Source organism: Oryza brachyantha, chromosome 3 (genome assembly GCF_000231095.2).
Source record: "Oryza brachyantha chromosome 3, ObraRS2, whole genome shotgun sequence".
Classification (NCBI taxonomy): domain Eukaryota; kingdom Viridiplantae; phylum Streptophyta; class Magnoliopsida; order Poales; family Poaceae; genus Oryza; species Oryza brachyantha.
The window spans coordinates 1607790-1629694 of record NC_023165.2 but is presented as its reverse complement, the minus strand read 5'-3'; the positions used below and the strand labels follow the sequence as shown (position 1 = coordinate 1629694).

At 43.0% G+C, this 21905-nt stretch overlaps 4 protein-coding genes across 4 annotated transcripts; 3 read left to right on the top strand and 1 right to left on the bottom strand.

Moving 5' to 3' along the window:
• Positions 1-828: 828 nt before the first annotated feature.
• LOC102711951 (glutathione S-transferase F11-like) lies at positions 829-2143 on the top strand. The gene is made up of 3 exons (XM_006649287.3): positions 829-1080; positions 1184-1232; positions 1336-2143. The coding sequence occupies exons 1-3, from the start codon at positions 928-930 to the stop codon at positions 1809-1811; spliced, it is 678 nt and encodes a 225-aa protein (XP_006649350.1). The 5' UTR covers positions 829-927; the 3' UTR covers positions 1812-2143.
• Positions 2144-5224: 3081 nt separating this feature from the next.
• On the top strand, positions 5225-6730 carry LOC102711677 (glutathione S-transferase F11-like). Its single transcript, XM_006649286.3, has 3 exons — positions 5225-5478; positions 5583-5631; positions 5702-6730. The coding sequence occupies exons 1-3, from the start codon at positions 5323-5325 to the stop codon at positions 6442-6444; spliced, it is 948 nt and encodes a 315-aa protein (XP_006649349.1). The 5' UTR covers positions 5225-5322; the 3' UTR covers positions 6445-6730.
• A 144-nt stretch (positions 6731-6874) lies between these two features.
• LOC102711410 lies at positions 6875-7863 on the bottom strand. Its single transcript, XM_006649285.2, has 2 exons — positions 7177-7863; positions 6875-7060 (listed from the first exon to the last, which is right to left on the bottom strand). Exons 1-2 carry the CDS (start codon positions 7861-7863, stop codon positions 6875-6877), a joined length of 873 nt encoding a protein of 290 aa, XP_006649348.1.
• An 11026-nt stretch (positions 7864-18889) lies between these two features.
• On the top strand, positions 18890-21187 carry LOC102702361 (cytochrome P450 78A9-like). Its single transcript, XM_006650952.3, has 2 exons — positions 18890-19921; positions 20263-21187. The coding sequence occupies exons 1-2, from the start codon at positions 18890-18892 to the stop codon at positions 20890-20892; spliced, it is 1662 nt and encodes a 553-aa protein (XP_006651015.2). The 3' UTR covers positions 20893-21187.
• The last annotated feature ends 718 nt before the right edge of the window (positions 21188-21905 follow it).

Genomic DNA, 21905 nt, shown 5'->3' with positions numbered 1-21905 from the left:
AAAAAATTAAATTTGAATTTTATATATAACTCTTAACGTGGGTTTAAAATTCTATTTCTACTGATGCAATTGTATTTTCTATAAAAAATAATTTGGATTTCATATACAACTCTTAACTTATATCTCTATTATTTTTTATTTCGTCTAGAACTGTTAGCTTCTGTTTATATAAATACAATTGTAGTTTGTATATAACTATAGTGATCAATCTAGATGGTTATAATCTACACCACGTGATCATGTTTTTTATTCTTTTCTTGTATTAATGTGATAATTTGTATACTCAGAGCAAGCATGTTAACTCTTTTCAAACTCTCTTAGATCTAAGGGGATCAAATTCCGTTGTTCTATACCATGCTTACCATCATCAAACTTGATCGAACACGGCTTTGATCACACTCTACACGCATTTTCAGACGTTAAGAGACATCGAACACCCAAAAGTGCATCGTGCATGCTCCATGATCATCCTCGTTTGAGGCTATCCTGTGCCTTAAGGTCACCCCAGTACAAGGAATCGCAATTCACAAACCCTTGTATGGCACTTTGGTTTCTTTGCAACATTCATCAGTCCGACAAATGCACGCAGCCTCTTTCGTATTGGTCACCCCATTGTTAAAAGGATCATACCACACCGAGACACATGGGGGGATCGTCTCTTTTCCTTGCCGGAGATGATAGTTACTCCAAGCAAGAATCAGGGGCTAGCTGTTCATGATCTTTATCTTTGAGCTTTCTCTTTTCCCTCGATCGCCGTCCTGCAATCCTCTGCAGCAAGGCAAGCACATAATCCGTCCCTATAAATACCATCGACGTCTCTGCCTCCTCACAGCGAGCCACACAGGTTAACTCGTATTAATTCACCTGCAAATCCACCAGCACATTGCTCACTGAGCAAGAAACTAAACAACCAGCTTGATTTGAGCAATGGCGGCAGGATTGCAGGTGTTCGGGCAGCCGGCGTCCACCGACGTTGCCAGGGTCCTGGCCTGCCTCTTCGAGAAGAACCTCGAGTTCGAGCTCGTCCGCATCGACACGTTCAAGAAGGAGCACAAGCTTCCCGAGTTCATCAAGCTGCGGGTACAAACAAACTATCATGTCTCATTTCGATCCGTTTGATTAACTTTTCTTGATTTAGGTTCATAGGTATATAATTCGATCACATTGGCTTGCTTTTTCGCAGGATCCAACAGGGCAGGTGACTTTCAAGCATGGCGACAAGACTATTGTTGGTAATTAACTACTTTCTGAATTTTCTGAACTAGCTGAATTATCAAGTACTATATGACATACATGTATGAATTCTTGTTGATTAATCTTGTGATCTTTCGGCAGATTCAAGAGCTATATGCCGCTACCTATGCACTCAGTTCCCAGAAGACGGGAACCGGACAATCTACGGGACGGGGTCGCTGGAGCGGGCGTCGATCGAGCAGTGGCTCCAGGCAGAAGCGCAGAGCTTCGACGCGCCCAGCTCCGAGCTGGTGTTCCACCTCGCGTTCGCGCCGCAGCTGAACATCCCCGCCGACGAGTCCCGCATCGCGGAGAACGAGAGGAAGCTGCAGCAGATGCTCAACGTGTACGACGAGATACTGGCCAAGAACAGGTACCTCGCCGGCGACGAGTTCACCCTGGCCGACCTGTCCCACCTCCCCAACTCCCACTACATCGTCAACGCGCGGTCGCCGAGGGGGAAGAAGCTCTTCACCTCCAAGAAGCACGTTGCGAGGTGGTACGAGGAGATCTCCAGCCGCCCCTCGTGGAAGCAGGTGGTCAAGATGCAGAGCGAGCACCCCGGCGCCTTCGAGTGATATATTCAGCTGCACCGCCCGTCTCTTGCATCCTTCCTGGGGTTTTCAATTCATCCTGCGGCGAGCTCGTCCTCGTCCTCGTCCACGGCTTCGTCGGTCGGGCTTCATCAAGTGATGTGGTTGTCAAGGTCTCCGGTCTCCCTCGTGCTTATACGTTTAAGTGTCGTTTCGGCTAAGAATAATATGAAGCCTTCCTGAGGTGTCTACTCATGTATTCCCTTTTGCAACGCCAATGTCTTTCCTGGAGTTGTGTCATCAGTTTACTTTCGATTCAAGAAATAAAATGTCTCCGAGCCTTTTTTGCTCATATGCATGCAGTACATTTAGGTCCCATGCACCAAAACTATTTTTTTTTACTGTAAGTCTAGCATGGCCCAACAACTGACACTCTTATCTTTTAACTTCTGTTTATACTTATTAGGCAAAATTTTAAATTTCTAACTCATTTAGTATTGATTTTAATTTTATCATAGTTTATTTTATGACATTTACTTTTCGATCGTGAAAAACACACATATATAAAAAGTTTATTCATAAATTATTTTTTTTACAAATATACTATTTGGCGGTTAAGTTTGAGCTAACTCATACCTACGTGAATATGCGGTGTGAAGCAGAGTTCAATCTATCGGTCGGTTGCGAGATTTTTTTAAAATTTCGGATGAAATATTTCCCTATTGTACGGGGGAGGCGAAATTACCAAATTTTTTTTTGGATATTTCATTCTGTAATTTTGAACCCTGGTGTGAAGCGATACGATTGGGATCCTTTGCGGTACAAACTGTACAAAGGATCCATGTCCTAAAAGCGATAGTACCCTAGTACCAACAATCTAAACAATCATTTATACTCCAAAAAACGATATACAGAAATAACACCTTTGAACTCTAGTTGATGGTTGTTTCTGATGACTCAAAAGTAAGTTTCAACAATTTCAAACCATGTCCATTGATGCCAAAAAAAAAACTTTCATAAAAGTGCTGATGTATGTAGGGGGCGGCGTTGAGGTGGAAGATAATTTATTTTTTGTTTGTGGTGAAAATTGGACTTAGCTCCGAGTTCATGGGCTGAAAGGTACATCTCATCGTCTGCTTGTTAGCTTATCAGTCACAACTAAAATTTCAATTTCCCCACCAAAAAAAATTTTCCATAAATTATATTTGGTTATCTCATTATTTTTAATATCTTATTATCTGTAACCCAATAATCAGCCTTCCTTTACATCAACAATTGGCTCACAAGACACAAAAGTAGTAAGCTGAGGTTGACGGGAGTGAGGCTGCAAATAAGATGATCAGCAACCTTAACATGTACAAGCTAGCCTAAAATTGCGCCTTGTATGTTCCTCTTTAGATCAAATAAAAACAAAAATGTTTACAGCAAGGACATGTTCAATGATAGAGCCTATTATATGCATACAAAGAAAGTGCAGTGTTTTAAACTGACTCTTTATAATTACATGCTAATTAATTCTCCGTTCACATTCCATCTGATTAGTGCCTCTGATTAGAGTCAGCATACGTACGAAGCAAATTTTCCGGTTGTCTTTTCGTTTTATACGTCAAGAGTCGATGTTTTGCTGACTCCATGCAAAACAACCACATTTCTCTCTGCTATCATCTTTCTTTCACGTCAGCGAGCATACAGCGATAGAGACATCAATAAGAGCTCTTTGTACGTGCCCTAAGAATATTATTACATATTAGAGAAAAGGTTTGCAGTAATTTAGTTAGATTCATTCTTGCATGTGCCTAAAATCAGCTCTTCCCTATTTTAGATTTGAGATAAATATATATACTAACACAGGTTATTCAGTTTGGGTTTCTTTTAGAGGAGAGGATAATTTTTATACCTTTTTTTTGGAATGACCAAATAGAGGATTTTAGAGAGTAAACTATTAGTAGTATTTTCTTATAGATGCTCTTATGTAATCACAGAAATAACCGAAAGATAATATATACACAAGTTTAATTAAAGATAGGCCACGTGATGTAGCGGGGGCAAATATTCGCCAGCACTGGAATAACAAGATTAGGACTCTTATTGTTCTGTGTTGGGAAGGGTGATGTTGTAAATTGACTCACAGTTGGCAAATATTGGCTCCGTTTCAATAAGATTTTTTAGTCTTATCTAAATTTATCAATTGCTGAATGTATATTATATATATATATATATATATTCGTTAGCATATATATAAATTTAGGTAAGACTAGAGAGTCTTACATTATGAAACGGAGGGAGTAATATTCTGCCACCGAGTTGTCCTGCTTCAGCAACATAGGAAAATAAATAAATGGCTGGACTTCGTGTTTTTTGTTACTTGATTTTAATGATCTCGCATTTGGTGAGCTCAGCTAAGGGGGGGGGGGGGGGGGGGGAAAGGCACTATGGCGGTATTGCAACCCTTAGCATATGACACAACAGTTAAAAGTTCGTTTGCTTCCCCGCCAAAGAAATAATTGAGGGAGGAAGGTACCATATATTTTATTTCATAAGTATCTGTATTTAGTTCAGAAAATTAGAGAAAGGAAAAGGATACCCTTTTATTAAAGCTTGATAAAATCAGCTTAGTGCATGATTATTAGAGACAGAGGGGAATGTACCATGTTTTGTTCAATTTGTTGGATTCTTTAGCCTCCTACCTCTTTAAACAAGATTGTGCCATGATGTCATGTTACGTTTTTTATCCAGAGACCTTTTATTTTTGAACCATGACCTGGAGACTCTTTAGTCTGATATATGCACATGGCGATATTTTCGTCTGTTCTCCAAACAATTTTCTACGGAGGGATCAGTAGTATGCTATCCCTCTCCCCTATTACAACGGTTTGTCAGTAGTATGCTATCTCTCTCCTATTACAACCTTGATTTAAAATTTTACTATCAGTAGAAAAGAATGTTTAGTTAGTGTGATAGTATAAATAAATCCAATCTATTAAATTAAAAATAAATAATCTAGAGAACACACAGCAGTAGGATTACTGGAAGTATTTTGAAACATACCTTTTTTTTGGAAGATATTTGCACTAAACAGATAGAATAATCTGAAACTTCATTTGGTAAGCAGATCAAGCACAAATCTAGGCGAAACAGAATCTTTGATCTTTCCCTTTTTTTCCACTCTTAAATCTTCAGACCCTGATATATGCTAACCAGATCTCGTTAAAGCGCACACAAATTGTGTTGTCTCGCGACCAGCATCACCACCTGGTTGCCTGTGGGTGTTATCATGATATGATGCAGTACAAGACAATCTTGGCAGCAGAGATGAGCCTCGTCTTTCCCTTTGGTATCCAACCGCTTTGCTCTTTAGCTCTTTTCCCCCTTTGATTTTTGTCTTTAGATTTACCTCTTGGGAAGCAAGGCATTTTGTGATCCTCACTTTGGCATGTATATAAGCACACCCAAACGGCAGGAGCACACACCACCATCTGCACACACACACACACGCGCGCTTCCTTCTGAAATCCCTATCGTCGCAGTAGAGTCCCTAGCCATCCACTGAGCTGAAATGGCGCCGGCGAGCGTGAAGGTTTTCGGGTCACCCACCTCGGCGGAGGTCGCCCGTGTGCTCATGTGCCTCTTCGAGAAGGACGTCGAGTTCCAGCTCGTCCGCGTCGACGCGTACCGCGGCCCGCACCGCATGCCTCAGTATCTCAAGCTTCAGGTACGCGATGATGATCGATGATGCTTGTCACATTGTCAGCATCCGGAAAAGTGGTAGCTTTTTTGGGTTTTCTGACACGTCTGGCTTCTGGACGAACTGTGCAGCCGCGCGGCGAGGCGCTCACGTTCGAAGATGACAACCTCACCCTCTCTGGTAAACACTGACCAAATTAACAATGTCGAGTGTGATGTTCTTGAATGGTGTGGAATGCGATTGTGTGCAGAGTCGAGGGGAATCCTTCGCCACATCGCGCACAAGTACGCGAAGCAGGGGAACCCGGACCTGATCGGCACGGGAGCGCTGGAGCGCGCGTCCATCGAGCAGTGGCTGCAGACGGAGGCGCAGAGCTTCGACGTGCCGAGCGCCGAGATGGTCTACAGCCTGGCGTTCCTTCCGGCGTCCCTGCCGAAGCAGAACGACAACGGCAACTGCAACGGAAGGGGCGTCGTCCAGGCGGTGAACGCGTCGAGCAAGCGCGTGGCGGCCGGGGCGCCGGAGGGGAACCCGGCGGCGAGCGGCGGCATTAACGGCAGCAAGCAGCAGAAGGAGGAGGAGATGCGGAAGCTGTTCGAGAAGAGCAAGAAGGACCTGGAGAAGCTGCTGGACATCTACGAGCAGCGGCTGGAGGAGGCGAATTACCTGGCCGGCGACAAGTTCACCATCGCCGACCTGTCGCACCTGCCCAACGCCGATCGCCTGGCCTCCGACCCGCGCTCCCGCCGCATGTTCGAGGCGCGCAAGAACGTGAGCAGGTGGTGGAACAAGATCTCCAGCCGCGAGTCGTGGGAGTACGTCAAGAGCCTGCAGCGCCCTCCGTCCACCGTCATCGACGCGCACGCCACCGACGGCCAGCATCAGCACGCGCCGCACGCCGGCGAGCAGCATCACGGCAGCAACAACCACCAGCACCAGCAGCAGCAGCAGCACTACCGCAACGAGCAAGTCGAGAACTACTCCACCAACTAAACATGGATGCATCGACGAGCTGCATGATTTCCATGGGGCTTTCACGTATGCTTCCTACTTGTGTTAATTTGTCGCAGGTTGTCTGGCACTCTGGCTCTCTGGTCCCCCAGTTTTTCAGCAAGTGTTTTGTTCGGCATCGTGTGTTTTTTTTCTAATGGTCACAGTTGACCTGTTGTCCTTGTAATAAAATGTCAGCCAGACCCCTTCGAAATGAACTTCAAGTTTTGATTGTGTCCACGAATTTGATGACTCTGCTTAATTTTAGATCTCATGTACAACCAATGCATGTCAAATAAGAGAACAACCGAGAAACCGAACACGAATTACAGAGATACAGAATTTTAAACCCACGGAGAGCTCATCCGGATTTCAGGCAATGTTTATTTGCACAGCGACGTGGTTGTGTGTGTGTGTGTGTGCACGGCTTTGATCAGCTGGGCAAGGGCTGCCCTTCCTTGGGCTTGGTGAGCATCTGCCTTGCGCGCACGCGCATCTGCAGCCGCACCATCGCCTGCATGCAGTGGATCGCCACCTCCGCCTGCCGTCGCACGTACGCGCCCCGCGCCACCGCCTGCAGCCGCACCAGGCTCTTCAGCGCCTTGAACGCCCGCCTCGCCTGCAAAAACACAACGGAATCCCTCTTATCAATGGCCGGATCGAACAGCAGGTCGCCGACTCGCCGTCACGGGGAAGGGATACAAGTTTTTATTTTCTCTCTTGCCAAGAGCGTACCAGGTGGCCTCGGAAGTAGGCCTGGATGGTGACCGCGGCGACGTCCTCGCGGGGGAAGCCCTGCCTGCACAGCAGCGCGTACTCCTCGTTGGAGCTGGTCTCTTCTTCCTTTGTTACCGCCTCCTCGGCGGCCTCCACGAGGCCAGTGGTGTAAACCTTGACGTCGCCGCCCGCACGCGCCGCCCGGCGTGTCGTCTGGCCCGTGGACCGGAGCCAGCGCCGCCGCCTGCCCAGCTTCGTGTTGCCCTGACCCGGGCCACGGACGCAGCACGCGCGCTGCGTCCGGCCTATAGGCGTCGTCGGTGTCCGTGGCGTCCTCGCGGTCGCAGCGGCGGAAGGCGCCGACGACGGGAAGCAGCCGGCCTGCCCGCGGCGCGGGGTGCGGGAGCGGACCCCGCAGAGGCGCCTCGCCGTGGGCGTGCACGGCGTCCTGGGGGTGCGTGGGGTGCCGCGGAGGTTGTCACCTCCACCGCTGCTGCCGCAGCAGCTGGTGAGAGGCGCCCTCACGCTGTGATCGGCGTGCGGAACGAGGCAAGGCACGCAGCCACCACCACCGCCGCCGGACGACGACTTGTGGTGAGGTCCAATGCAGCATATGCACGCGGCGCTGCTGCGGCGTGCGTCGCCGGCGGGACGCTTGCCGTGGAGCGGCGACATGAGGCAGGAAAGCGCTCGCGCTCTCGGCATGGTCAGGCGTCGTTGCTGGTGCAGGCGTACGTGTCACGACGACTCGCCGGGGGATGGTCACCTAGCCGGCGAAAGCGTGGTGCTATATATGGGAGTCCACTCCAAGCGATGTGCGCGCCTCTAAGCCCAAGCTGGTGTCGGTAGGGTCGTTTTATTTTTTGGGGTTAGCGCGTGAGATCGGACACAGGCTGTAGTCTATTCGTTCTTTTGTAGAAGCAACGTGAGAGGATGTAACATGTTAGCCATGGATGGGTGGTGCAGCACAAGGCGTCCATGCTACAGTAACAGTGTAGATATGCTATTTGCACGAGTTTGGATTTGGTAGGAGAATCTGGTTTTCTTGGGCTCGCATTCTACTGTGATGAGAATCAAAATGTCGTGTTAGAACTACAAAACGTTACGTATGTTCGTTGATCGATTCAGTGGATCATAAATCATAATGTTGCAGTGATTGTAATGTCTGCTAGCTTAGCTGACGGCCAATTTAAGTCTCATGCCTAGGCTTACTGTCTGAGAGGGAGGGGGGAGTGGCAAACATTTCCATCTGTATGCTGACTGTCTGGTCGAATAACAAATCATGAGCCTGCTCCTCACAATTTTCAACCCGGATGGTTCATAACCTATGTTGTCTATTTCTGTGGCTCAAGGGGTCACTTTGGTGATGTGGTCAGTTTTAGAATAATCGTAACGCCATAATTTCCGTAATTTTTCAAGACACGAGCATGCCACCTAAGACCTTCTTCGGTTAATCTTAATCCCAAGAAAATTCAAGGGGATTAGGAAAGGATTTATTTCACACCTATTGTGGTGTGGAATTATTTCCCCTCAGTTCTCTCCAATTCCCCTCTCTTGGGGAATAATCGAACATTGTGCAGTAGGATTATGGAAGAATGAATGAATGATGTATCTGGCAGGATGCAGGACTACATGATCATGTCCTCTGGCTTAGCAGCTGATGTTGGACATCCTATTCCAAAATGAGATATTCCTATCACTCTAACTTTATCTTAAAATATAGTTTTTTTTACACCGTAACCAATTACAACCATTATCTATTTAACTTATGCATATATATTCTCTTCATAGCTAATCATAACATTTCTCCGATCATTTCTATCTAATTTTTAATACCCATGTCTAACTCAAAAATTATTTACATAACAGAGCAGAGGGAGTACAAACCTGACAACTCATTCTTGCCATTGAGATGCAGAGAGCTAGAGAAGTCGTAGTTGAGATAAATGAAACATGAGCAATTCGTACTTAAGTAGATACCGAGATATATCAAAATTTTAAATTTTAGTGTAAAATTTGATACCTCCTATTACCTAAGATACCAAATTTATATAAAGAAAAAGTGGTACCTCATGGTATCTTCTCAAGAAATATAAAATTGCTCGTGAAACATATGATCCAAGCCAGAACAAAAGGGGGGAAATCACTTCTAAATTTACCAGCTCTACTTTGGATTAGATTTGTCCCCTGTTTTCTTCCTCGAACCCTAGATCCTACATCTCTCATATCCGCACCATTCTATCCCAATTTATCACCGCTTAGTGGGCCTCCATGGGAAGTTGAATTTCTGATTCTATAATGGGTGTCCTGTGGATTCGGCATATCTTCCTTAGAGTGCCTTAGAACAATCTTGCTGAAAAACTTCATGTGGGAAATAATAAAATCAGAGTCCATGGAGGAACATGATCTTATCTGCTTGATGCAAATGAAGCTGCACGAGCAAGTGGGGTGGTTACAAGGATCATACCTCCTCCGTTTCATAGTGAATATAATCTACTATGTGATACCGAGCTTGTCCCGATTCAATAATTTAATATGGCATCTCACTTTTCTACGATATACCATTGAGTTTGTCAATTGTTCAATAATATATCATTAGACTATATTTTTTCTAAAAATACCCTTATATACAATTGATTAGCCTCATAGAAGTTTTAGAAAATTATGAAAATATTTAGTTTCCTTGCGTCATAGAAGTTTTTTGTGTTCAAAAAACATATATGTTTGAAAAAAATATATTTGTGTGTGGAGTAATCACATGAAAATAATAGCATATAAGTATTTTATGTGGCATATGAAAGATTATTTAAATGAATAATAACAAAAATATAACATATAGATTGTATTTTATAAAATGGTGATGAAAAAATTATACTTCCATATTATGTAAGAAGACTGCACACAAAAAAGTTTCTGAAACTTCTAATAGAATGAATCAATTGTTAACTTGGTATATCCATAAGGGTATTTTGGGTATTTTAGGGAAAATATTCATTCCATGGTATATATCCTATAACATCTGACAAACTCGATAGTGTATCGTAGGAAGGGGCAATATTAGTGTCCGATCGTTGAATCAGGACGAACTTAGTGACATACAGTAGATTCTCTTTTCATAATAAGTTACTTTAGTTTTGTCTTAAGTCAAGCATTTTTTATCAGATAAATCTCTTTAAATCGACAACTAAATATAATTTTAAATTATATTTGCTTATGCTAGAAGTACTACATATTTTTCTATACACTTGATCAAGTTTAAAAAGTTTATGACTTATGACAAACTCGAGGTAACTTGTAAAATGAACAAAGTGAGTACAACTAGCATAAGCAAATAGTACTTGCTAAGCAAGACCCACGCAATACGATGTTTGCGTACTAGAATTAGGGTGAGTTTGAGAGTGCGTAAAGAAGAAGAATAATATAACACAAAACGAGGTATCTTATTAGTGAGTGATAAATAAGTACTAGTTGTTGCAAATTTGAAAATAAATTAAATATGATTTTTAAAACAACCTTTAAATAGAATTATTTAAAATTCCCACCATTTAAAAATTTATTAAGCATGTTCGCGAGAAATGAAATAATTCTTCTCCAATCATGTCATATATATCATAGCCATAATAGACTACTTCCTCATTTCAAAATAAGCTAACTTGCATAGGTTAATTTTTTTCCCAAAATAAATTAATTCTTACCTTCATATATACAATTGGTTTGTAAATTGAGAAAATTTATCTCTCCAATATATCTTATGTAACCATCCACCAATAGTGGTTTTCTATTAATGAGGCTTTTATCTTCCTTAGGATGTTAGGAGTGGTCCGAGTGGACATTTTTTGCGGGGACAGATGGAGTACTTTGGATCGTCCCTTTCTCTTAGTATTCGTTCCATGAGTCCATTGTGGATTGCAGTAAAGGCATTTGTATTTCTCCTAAAAGTCATCATTTTGCTTATTCTAAGCATAAGAGAAACAACTTATTAATAACTGCAAAATAATTTATGGGTAAAATTTTTATATGTGTGTTCTTAGCAACCTAAAAATAAAGGCTAGAAAATAAACTATTATAAAAAACTAACATCAATTCTAAATTTAAGTTTTAAATTTTAAATTTTGGTTTCTAAGTATAAGCATAAACGAAAGGACGAGGACTAAGTCAAACTTCTCTAACTTTAACCGAGATTATAGAAAAATACATCAGTATCTACAATATCAAACCAAAATAGTATAATTTAAACCTCACATAAAATATATGTGCATAGGGTTTTTATTTAATGTATATATATATTAATTATTTTTTATAAATTCAGTCAATATTAAAGTAGGTTGAGTGTAATAAAAACTAAAACACATTACTCCATTAGTCCGAAAATATAACAACCTTTTACTTAATTAGACACAACCTAGTCTTATAAATCTGAATAAATTAGATTGTGTCTAATGCAACATTATGTTGCTATATTTTACAACATATGAAGTATGTTCTAGAAGGGAGGGAGTATTAAGCAATAGCACTTGTGTTTTTAGTGGGAAATTATGGTTGATTAATAACCAATGCATATTGGCTGTATAAATGTATGTGTATATTGTATAGGCATGTGAGTATAAAGGCTAAAAGGCTAGGATTCTACCGTCTGTTTCAAAATATAATTATTTCTAATTATTTTGGAGAAATGTAATGTGAAGTCAAAAGATTTTTTTAGTTATTCCAGTAATCACTTTTTAAATTTAAATTGAATCATTGTAATAATGAGAATCATAGCAGAAAATACTTATATTATGGTATAAATTTAGATATTAAAAATGCTCATGTTTTAAAATTGAGAGAATATATACATGCACAGCCACTAAAGCAGGCTGCTGATGCTCGGCTGCCCCATCTGTATGCACTTCTGCAGGGGCGCTTCTCTGCTTTGCCTAGCAACTTATTAGCAAGTCGTCGCCCTCCCAAAAGTGAAGTCAAGTCAAGCGCTCGAGAGTCAGTAGTTCGATCGGTTGGACCGCACGAACACTGGTTCGCTACGAGCAGCTGACCGCGCGCGGCTGGCCAACGGCATCTGCATGGCGTGTTCCGCTTTGCACGAGTCCACTACCACTACCACTACCACTACCAGACCAAACGACAGCTGATGACGACGTGGCTGTGAGTATTCTTGCTGCTGCCGCGCCGTGTGCTTGTGCGTATATTGAAGGGACCCATGAGATCAAGAATAGACTACACGGACCATATGACTGAGGAGTAATTTTCTTAAGGGTGAATCACACCTTACCCTACGTGGGCACGACATAAGGGTGGGAGGGAGACGACTGTGACTTTAAGTACTCTCACAATTTCATATTATATTTTGTTTTTTAAAAATCAGATTTCATTAAGTTTAACCAACTTCATAGGAAGACTAGCTAGAATTTTGGCATCTTGGTCTTTTCTAAAAACTTATCTTATTTATAATAGACCATTGAAAAAACTTATTGCACGAATAGACTTTTTTTGATCACGTCAACGTCATTGGCGCCGCTGTTAAATAGGACGGTGCCAATATCGTTGGAGTTGTCCTCCAAGTCATTATGTTACGCTCACGTAGCCGAATGATGGCACCAATATTTTAGGGGTCTATTTATAAAATAAGTTTTTTTCAAAGGACCAAAATCAAAATTGCAGGGAAGACTAGTATATTGTCATGTGTTGCAACCGAGGTTTAATTTAAAATAATTATTATTAACCAATTACTACCATAACTTTTTTACATATGTCCTCTTAATTGTTGAATATATTGTTTACTCATATGTGTTCTCATAAAAATTAGAGACTTAGTATGGGGATTGACATATAGACCCTAATATCCTATTTCTCAAACAAATAGAGAACTGGTGGTGGCGTGGTGATAGATTTACCATCTACTACCTCCGGCACATCTTTCCAAAGAAGTATAGATGTAACAATATCTATAACATCAAATTAATTTTAATAAATAAAATATCGAATATAATTTGATGGTATATTTGTTTTATACTGAAAATATTGTTACATTTCCTATAAACTTGTTCGAGATTAAATAAGTTTGACTTCAGGTTATCAAAATGTAAACGAATGTATGTGGGGAATAGTAGAGAAAAGCTATATTAATGGAGCTACAGTATTTGATCGAGGTGACCCTGATGACATTTGACAAATCCGTTGTTAAATAGTTTAGACAAAAATGATACTAAAAATTAAATAAGAATAGTATGTTTAGACATCGATAACACCAATAAACTGATTTCCAGCTCTGCTCCTGTGTACAGAGTTACTGGTACAACTGTGGTCCAGATTATGAATTCTAGCAAACGGGGATATATATGTAGAATAGCATAGGTAAGTTCATCTGATTTTCTCTCTCTCATGTTTAGCCATAACGGAATGAACCAAAAGTACTGGATAAACCTTGAGGCCCTGTTTAGATCCTTCAAAATAGCAAAAGTTTTGCCATTTAAAGTACTTTTTGGCAAAATATATCTAAACATTAGGATAAAAAAATAACAACTTTGCATTTGGCATTTAGCAGTCTAGAGTAGCAAATTTCATACAAAAGCGCATAGGGACGCGGACCACTTCTCACTTTTGTCAAAAAAAATGATAACTTTTGCATGTCTCTAAACACTAACTTGCAAAAATGCAATGCCAAAACTTTTGTCATTTGCTATTTACTATTTCAAATGGATCTAAACAGGGCCTGAGTACCTCCTAGCAGAAAAGGAATTTGAGAGCATTCCTGTGCTACTACGTCATCTGAAGAAGTGAACTCTCCAGATACATTATTCAAAATAATACCACGGTGATCATGCAAAATCAATCAAGTGAGCGTGTGGATTGGCGTGTCCATAGCGCCTCATACATATATCCATGAGTTGAAACAATCATACGTTGCTTGGTTCTTAGTTTACTGCAGATCTCATCTCATTCCGGGAAGATGATTGCCAACTAAAAAGGAGGCTTTCACACTGGGTCCTGAAATATCTTGAGGCTCAATCTGAACCAAGAATAGTGTGATCTTGCATATGTCTCTATGTATGTATAATATACATTCAGAACCTATGGGCCAGTGACAGGAGCATGGTGATCTTTCAAGTAGATGTGCTCGCATGGCTATATCTTATTGAGCACATATAACTGATTATAAGGCTTTGGGTACTAGTTATATTTGGATCAATCAAAAGGCACATTCTGTGCGATCATTAACTTGAATGATATATTGTAACAAAGCAACTTTTGAGGAGAACAGCTAAAGAATACAGGTAAGTGCTGCTATGTGTAAGAGCACCTCTTCGTTTTTATAAAACGTCGGCGTCCTTGCTTTCACTAGAGTGGATTTGTAGGCAACAACACAAAGACCCAAGAATACGTGGCCTGATTGATGGATAATTTGGATTGGGTCCTTGAGCTAATAATAGCTGCGAAAAAGTTCATGGAGATTATTCCATATGTATTCAGTACAAAGTGGTTGATTAACTTATCGTAGATGATAGAGTAGATCGGATTAATAGGCAACATGCAGAGAAAAGAAGTGGGCTATACATTCAGCAGCAACAGAAAATTTTGCTCTGCAAGTGTGCAGAAACAGGAAAGTTCGATTCTACCAAAAATAAAAAGAGTGCCAAATCGAATCAATTCTATTCAAAATATTTATACAGACAAATTGCCCCTAAGAAAAGAACTGCTTTCGATTTATCATCGAAAAAGCTGCCTATATCAGAATCACATGCCCGTCTTTTCCCTTTCGACTTTTTGGCAGTTAGGGTTCTCCACTGACAAATGGATATCTCCTTGCATGCTGAGGACAAAATCATCAGTTAGTTGCGCATCCGGTCCTGACATAGACAAGTCAAAGCGATGGATCGTCGCATTGGCCAAAGAGCAGGAATCAGATTTAACCATAAATGTCGCTTTTGCGAAGCCCGTGCGTGCACTACACTAGCCCTGCTCGATCTGATTTACTTTGCTTCGCTTAAATCTTTGATCGAATCCAATTCTATCCGAATTTGACCCCTAAACGTATAGAGCAAAGGATTGTTTATGTGTGTATTGTGAGGTAGCTAGAATCAGGGGAGCTAGCCAGCATTGGAGCTTAGCTCAGCAAATTAGGTTTGGCACAGCGTCTCCCACCATGTGCAGGGCAGATGCTACGCCCCCTATTGCCATGCTCGCGTGCATTACGTATATCCAGTCAATCCTGCAACATTGCAACAACTACTGATAACAACTCGTCATACTTGATTTCCATTTCTCGGATGCATACGTGTAAAATACGATGCTCCATCATTTGTTGCGATGTGCCAAACTATACATTTCACGCGCACAAAAAACGATTCGTTATCAGAGAAACGTACGTAGTCTTCCCGTATCCCGCGCGCAAAGCGAGATCCCGGCGAGAGCTCCTGCCCGCAGCTGGCGCAGCTGCACGAGCTCGATGACGCGCAGGCGACGTGTGTGCGTGTACGGTGGGAGGACGCGGCCACGACGGCCACCCAACCCGCGGCCGGTTCGGCCCGCCCGCCTGCGCAAAATCGTATAGTACGTGCGATTCCCGCACGGATGCGGAAAGTGGCGGCTTGTCACGTAGCAGCAGCCGCGCGTTTCCCAGCGGGCGCGTGGCACCGATATCACACGCGGAAAGTGGCGCCCGGGCGGTGCATTTCGGGGGCGCGGTATCACACGCGGACGACCGATGTGTTTGGTGGCAAACCGCAGTCAGGCGCGCTGCGACAAGGTGGGCAATGTATCACGTATGACTGTCCCCGCGTGCGTCCGAAGGAGTTAGGAAACAGTCGCAGGAAAGGCTATTAGCGATCAGCGCGAACGCTAGTTATTTTCTTTTTTGAGCATATAGCTTATTTCGGAAAGTTTAAAGTTTATACCATCCATCTTTATATAGGTAAAGTTTATATATTTGACTCTAATTGAACTTGAATTCGATTTTTTAATTCTATATTCAAATTGTTTTTTACCATCCTTAGAAAATATCTCGAATTATCACGATTTTACATTTAAGTATCTCGAGGTAACCTGTATTATAAGATACCAAAACTTTACACTAAAAGTTTTAATACCTTAATATAATTCTTAAAGATGGTAAAAAAAATCTCATATTTAAAAGTATTTATACAAAGTGTATATATTTAAACTTTATATATGTAAAATTTATATGATTAAAGTTTATCTAAAGTTTAATTATATATTTTAGGTAAATAAAATGTTCACCAAAAAAACTATACACGCGGACGCCTCGCCAGATAGAATTACCCTCGCGAGTCTCAGCCCTCTCAGCTTTTCAGGTGGAGCGTGCGTTCCAGTAGTGGCGGACCCAACCCAATGTAGTAGGATGGTCAGTTGTAGGATGGTCAGTTGTAAGGTTGATCTGGTTCTAAAAAAAAAAATTAATGTGCAACTGCAGCTAACCAAACGGCACGAAATGATCGTACCAGCTGGTCCGATGAATCAATGGGCGGGCGCGGACGATGGGCGACTTTTAGATTCCATCCAGTTGTGTTCATTTGGTGAATTTCTAGCTAAATTGCCGCGCGATTCTTGAAGGATTTGTCATCTCGTTGTTTTTTGTTTTCGTGTTCCTGATGATAAGTTGCTGCGCAACTGCTCATGCATCGCACAGGTCATACGTACAGATTGCATAGATAAAAAAACTGTTATTTGTATATATCCCTGCCTGCAGGGAGATGGGGACACATTATCATAGAAAATTGGCGGAAGTGACGAAAATACTCCGACGTACGTACCTCTGGTTAACGAATAATACTCTCTCTATATTTTTTATATGACGCCATTGACTTTTAGGTTCACGTTTGACTATTCGTCTTACTAAAAAAATTATATAATTATTAATTATTTTGTTATAATATGATTTATTGTTATACAAACTTTAATTATGTATTATAATTTTGCATATTTGGATATAAATTTTGAATAAGACGAATGGTCAAATGTTATTCTAAAAGTCAACGGTGTCATACATAAAAATATGGAGAGAGTAGTAGCCTAGCCCGTGTAATTAAATCTTTTGGTCCATCCAATAATGGTACTATAGTTGATAAAAAAGTATCTGACTTTTTTATAGCTAATTAATGGTGTAAATGATATAATTAACTACTAAAAATATATTTTAGAAAGATAAAATGATAAACTTTTATATATAAACTTTTTGCGTGTGTGTAAAAAAGGAGAAAAAATTGAGAATAATTATGGGAACAAAATGTAACTCCTCTGATAGGTACAAGCACGCGCAGTGCCGCTGACGGCACATTTCTTTGGACTGTAGTTATCTGAGCATAAAACTAAGGACAATACTCAACTGAGGATGTTCTCTCTGAAAACAAAATATCAAGTTATTAGCATGTTTAACATGAAAGGGGGTAAGAATATGCCTAACAGCTCGTCCATCTTATATTTTATCTATAAAATAGAAGACGAGTAAAAGTTATAAGTCAGCAATTCATTCTAACATATTATTTATTTTTAGCCATCACCATATAGAAAAAAAAATCTATCTGGTGTTTCTCTCCTTACTCCAAATGAGATGCAATCCTATCTTTTTAGTAAAATATGCTTAATGAGAAATATGCAGTTTATATATATTAATACAATATAGTTAGATATGATATCAATGTAATATGGATGGTTTGGTGGAGTATAAATAAATAGGGAAGAATACTATTATTTTAAATGACTATTAAATAAAAATATGAAGAACTAAATTCAAATGATCCGTTGGGCATACTATAACTCCTTATGTGCTCCACGCCAACTGATGCACAATATCATTATTAGGAGTCCTAGTTAGTACCTACATGCGTAGTTGTGAGAATGATCTCATGACGCCCTAAACAAAGTATGCGAAAACAAACTCTGTCGACAAAATAATGAGTTGCATCGCTCTCTCAACGACTCCACCCCACCCAGAGTATATACATGGATCTATATATCAGCAACACGTAAGCTGTACAAAAAATATAATCGTGAATGTGGTTATACTATTTTCAGATTAACTTGTTATTTTTATAGTTGTAAAAGCCAGATTTAAACTTTTTTGAATCTTTTTATTAAGATGAGGTGCAAAAATCGGCTAGACATCTAACTAAGTGCTAAGAAAATATTCTCCAACTTTTGGACTATGGTTTGTTGGTACAAAGGTTTCTCATATTTTAGGACTTGCCAAAATAATATGATTAGCAGGAGTACAGGTGTCGCGAGGCTAGACTAAACTAAGGAACGTGTGGTCAGTCAGGATTGCGACAGATAAAAAAAATGGAGAGACCGTGCAGTGCAGTAGTAGTGTAGTACTGTAGTAGTGCTCGCCCAGAACATACACCGCCCACAGGAGGTATACCGTATACCGCTCGTTGAACCTTTCATTTTTAATCTCGCCTTGATTTCCATGTACTTACATAGCTATTGCTGGGGTTTTCTAAGCAGAAAAAACTGATCACCTGAACCGAGAAACGGACATGATTCCAAAACAAATAGGGCCTAAGGGTATTCCAAAACAAATCGCCCCTTCTCAGAAACCGATGGACCACTGTGCGTACTGAAGTTTTCTTTAGTGCCAATGATTGGGATCATCGTGCCAGGAGAGGCCGGGGAATGACCGAATGTTCTTCACGCGGACCCCTATAAATACAGCTCCGGGAGCTGCAGCTCAGAGCACACAGCAAGCACAGCACATCCGCAGCACAGTGCAATGCAAATGGAGACCTCAGCTGACAAGTGGTGGGTGCTGCCACTGACCTTCCTCCCGCCCATCTCAGGGCAGCATGACACCGCTGCCACGCTGCCAGCCATAGCCACGAGCTTCGTCTACCTTGCGATCTTCGCGTGCGTTGCATGGGCGGGCACTGCACTGCTCTACTGGGCTCATCCTGGTGGCCCTGCGTGGGGCAAGTATTGGAGGGCGAGGGGGAAGAGCCCGATGCCGTGTCCGATTCCCGGCCCGAAAGGGCTCCCCGTCGTCGGCAGCCTCGGCCTCATGTCCGGGCTGGCGCACTGCTCGCTGGCCGCCGAGGCGGCACGCCGGCCGGGCGCTAAGAGGCTCATGGCGCTGTCGCTCGGGCCGGTGCGCGCGGTCGTCACGTCACACCCGAACGTAGCCAAGGAGATCCTCGACAACCCGGCGTTCGCCGACCGGCCGCTCAACCACGCGGCGTACGGCCTCATGTTCCACCGCTCCATCGGCTTCGCCGAGCACGGCCCGTACTGGCGCGCGCTCCGGCGGGTCGCCGCGGGGCACCTGTTCGGCCCGAGGCAGGTGGACGCGTTCGCCCCGTACCGCGCGCGCGTGGCGGAGGGCGTGGTCGCCGCGCTGCGCGCCGCCGCGGCGTCGACGACGACCGTCGTGCAGGTGCGCGGCGTGCTCCGGCGCGCGTCGCTCTACTACATCATGCGCTTCGTGTTCGGCAAGGAGTACGACGTGTCGCGCGGCGTGCCGGAGTCCGGGAAGGAGGTGGAGGAGCTGCTCGAGATGGTCCACGAAGGGTACGACCTCCTCGGGAAGGAGAATTGGTGCGACTACTTCCCGGGCCTCGCCGGCGTGGACCCGCAGGGAGTCGGGGCACGGTGCGCCGAGCTCATGCCGCGGGTGAACCGCTTCGTGCACGGCATCATCGAGGAGCACCGTGGCAAGGCGATCGCCGGAGGAGAGGCACGTGACTTCGTCGATATATTGCTTTCGTTGCAGGAGAGCGAGAGGCTCGCCGACGCCGACATCGCCGCCGTGCTTTGGGTACGATCCATGCACTTAATTGATCAAGCAACACCACATCTTTGCTGTTTTGACGTGCTTGAATTAATTAATATGGCATCACCAGTTCTATAAAAAGATGTGTAAACAGATCATGCAAGCTACTTTTGTTGCGATCAAATCTGAAAAATAAAACAAAATAAAACTTTTCAAAAAGCTAGCGCTCATGCAAAATTCCACGAACTTTTCTCTAGTTCTTTCACATAATTTATGCAGAAAGAATCATACAAACGGATGGTAGCAGTTACTGCCTGACGTACGCATTACATCAGTACATAACTAGGCGAGTAATAATAAAACCGTGGTTATATTAATTTTATCAGGAGATGATCTTTCGGGGAACTGACGCCATGGCCGTGCTCATGGAGTGGACACTAGCTCGCGTTGTCCTCCACCCCGAAGTCCAAGCCAACGTGCACCGTGAGCTCGACGAGGTGGTCGGCCGGAGCAACCCGATCGCCGAGTCCGCCGTGCCGTCGCTGCCTTACCTGCAAGCGCTGCTCAAGGAGGCTCTCCGGCTGCACCCGCCGGGCCCGCTCCTGTCGTGGCGCCACAGGGCCATATCCGACACGCACGTCGACGGGAACCTCGTCCCGGCCGGGACCACTGCCATGGTCAACCAGTGGGCCATGAGCCGCGACCCCGACGTGTGGGACGCGCCGCTCGAGTTCCAGCCGGAGCGGTTCCTTCCCGGCGGCAAGTCGCACGGCGTGTCCGTGCTCGGCGCCGACGGCCGGCTCGTGCCGTTCGGGTCAGGCAGGAGGAGCTGCCCCGGCAAGTCCCTGGCCATGGCGACCGTGACCGCCTGGATGGCCACCCTGCTGCACGAGTTCGAGTGGACGCCGGCGTCCGGCGAGGCCGGCGCCGTCGACTTGTCGGAGGTGCTCCGCCTGTCGTGCGAGATGGCAGTGCCGCTCGAGGTCCGGGTAAGTGCACGCCGCCGCAATTTGTGAGACTGAACGTCTGCAGCTAAAAGGGTTTGTTGCGCCATGAATTGATCGGGTAGTTTGTAGCCGTGACCCCGTGCTTGCCGTCAGTAAATAAGCAGCCGGTGAAAAAATATGCACCAGCTGCGCTCTCAGTATTTGGTTCTGTTCCTGAAAAATGTTTTTACTGTCTGTGTGTCATCAGAGTGACTGAGTGAGTATAATCTTCCAAATGGTGTAAAAATTGCAGAAATCTATCAAAGATAATATGTGTGCAGTATATACTATGTAGCTGTTTGTCATGCCTCCATCTGCACGCGTGCAAGGGATCGTAATCTAATACTGGATTACTTTTCATGGAACTGGAACTCTGAAAGCAATGTCATGTATATGCTTTGGGTGCTGTCTCTGCTCTATCAATTTGACCATCGAAACTGCCGGATAATGCTAATGTACATATGTACTGTGAATGCTGCTAAGATTCAAGGCAAGTATTCCCTCCGTATCTTTATATGTGATGCTATTGGCATTTGAACCCACCTTAAGGGCTTATTTGAAAGAGCTTTAGATTCTGAGAAACAGGTGATAGTTAGATTTTGAGAATCTGAAAAAGCTCCTAAGACTAGCTTCTCCAGCTTCTGGATTCTTAGTTCATTTTTCAAAATCTGTAACTACCGATTCGTCATTTTTCAGAATCTGTAATTACCGATTCTACGAAGGTATAGACCGTTTGAGGCAACTTCTTAGTTCATTTTTTAGAATTACTAACTACCGATTCTATGAAGTTGTAGACCGTTTGAGGCAGCTTTTGTCATAAGCAACTTTTAGGAAAAGCTGAAGCTCCCCAAACAGACCCTTAATCATTCATCTTATTTTTAAAATTTACATAATTATTAATTATTTTTATATTTGTCAAAAAAATTGAAAAAAATCAAACAAGACGAATGAGCGGACTTAGATCTAAAAATCAACTTATTCAAATAAAATAAATAAAAATAGAGGAAGTAAAAAAGACAAGGGTAAAGAAACATCTATATGGG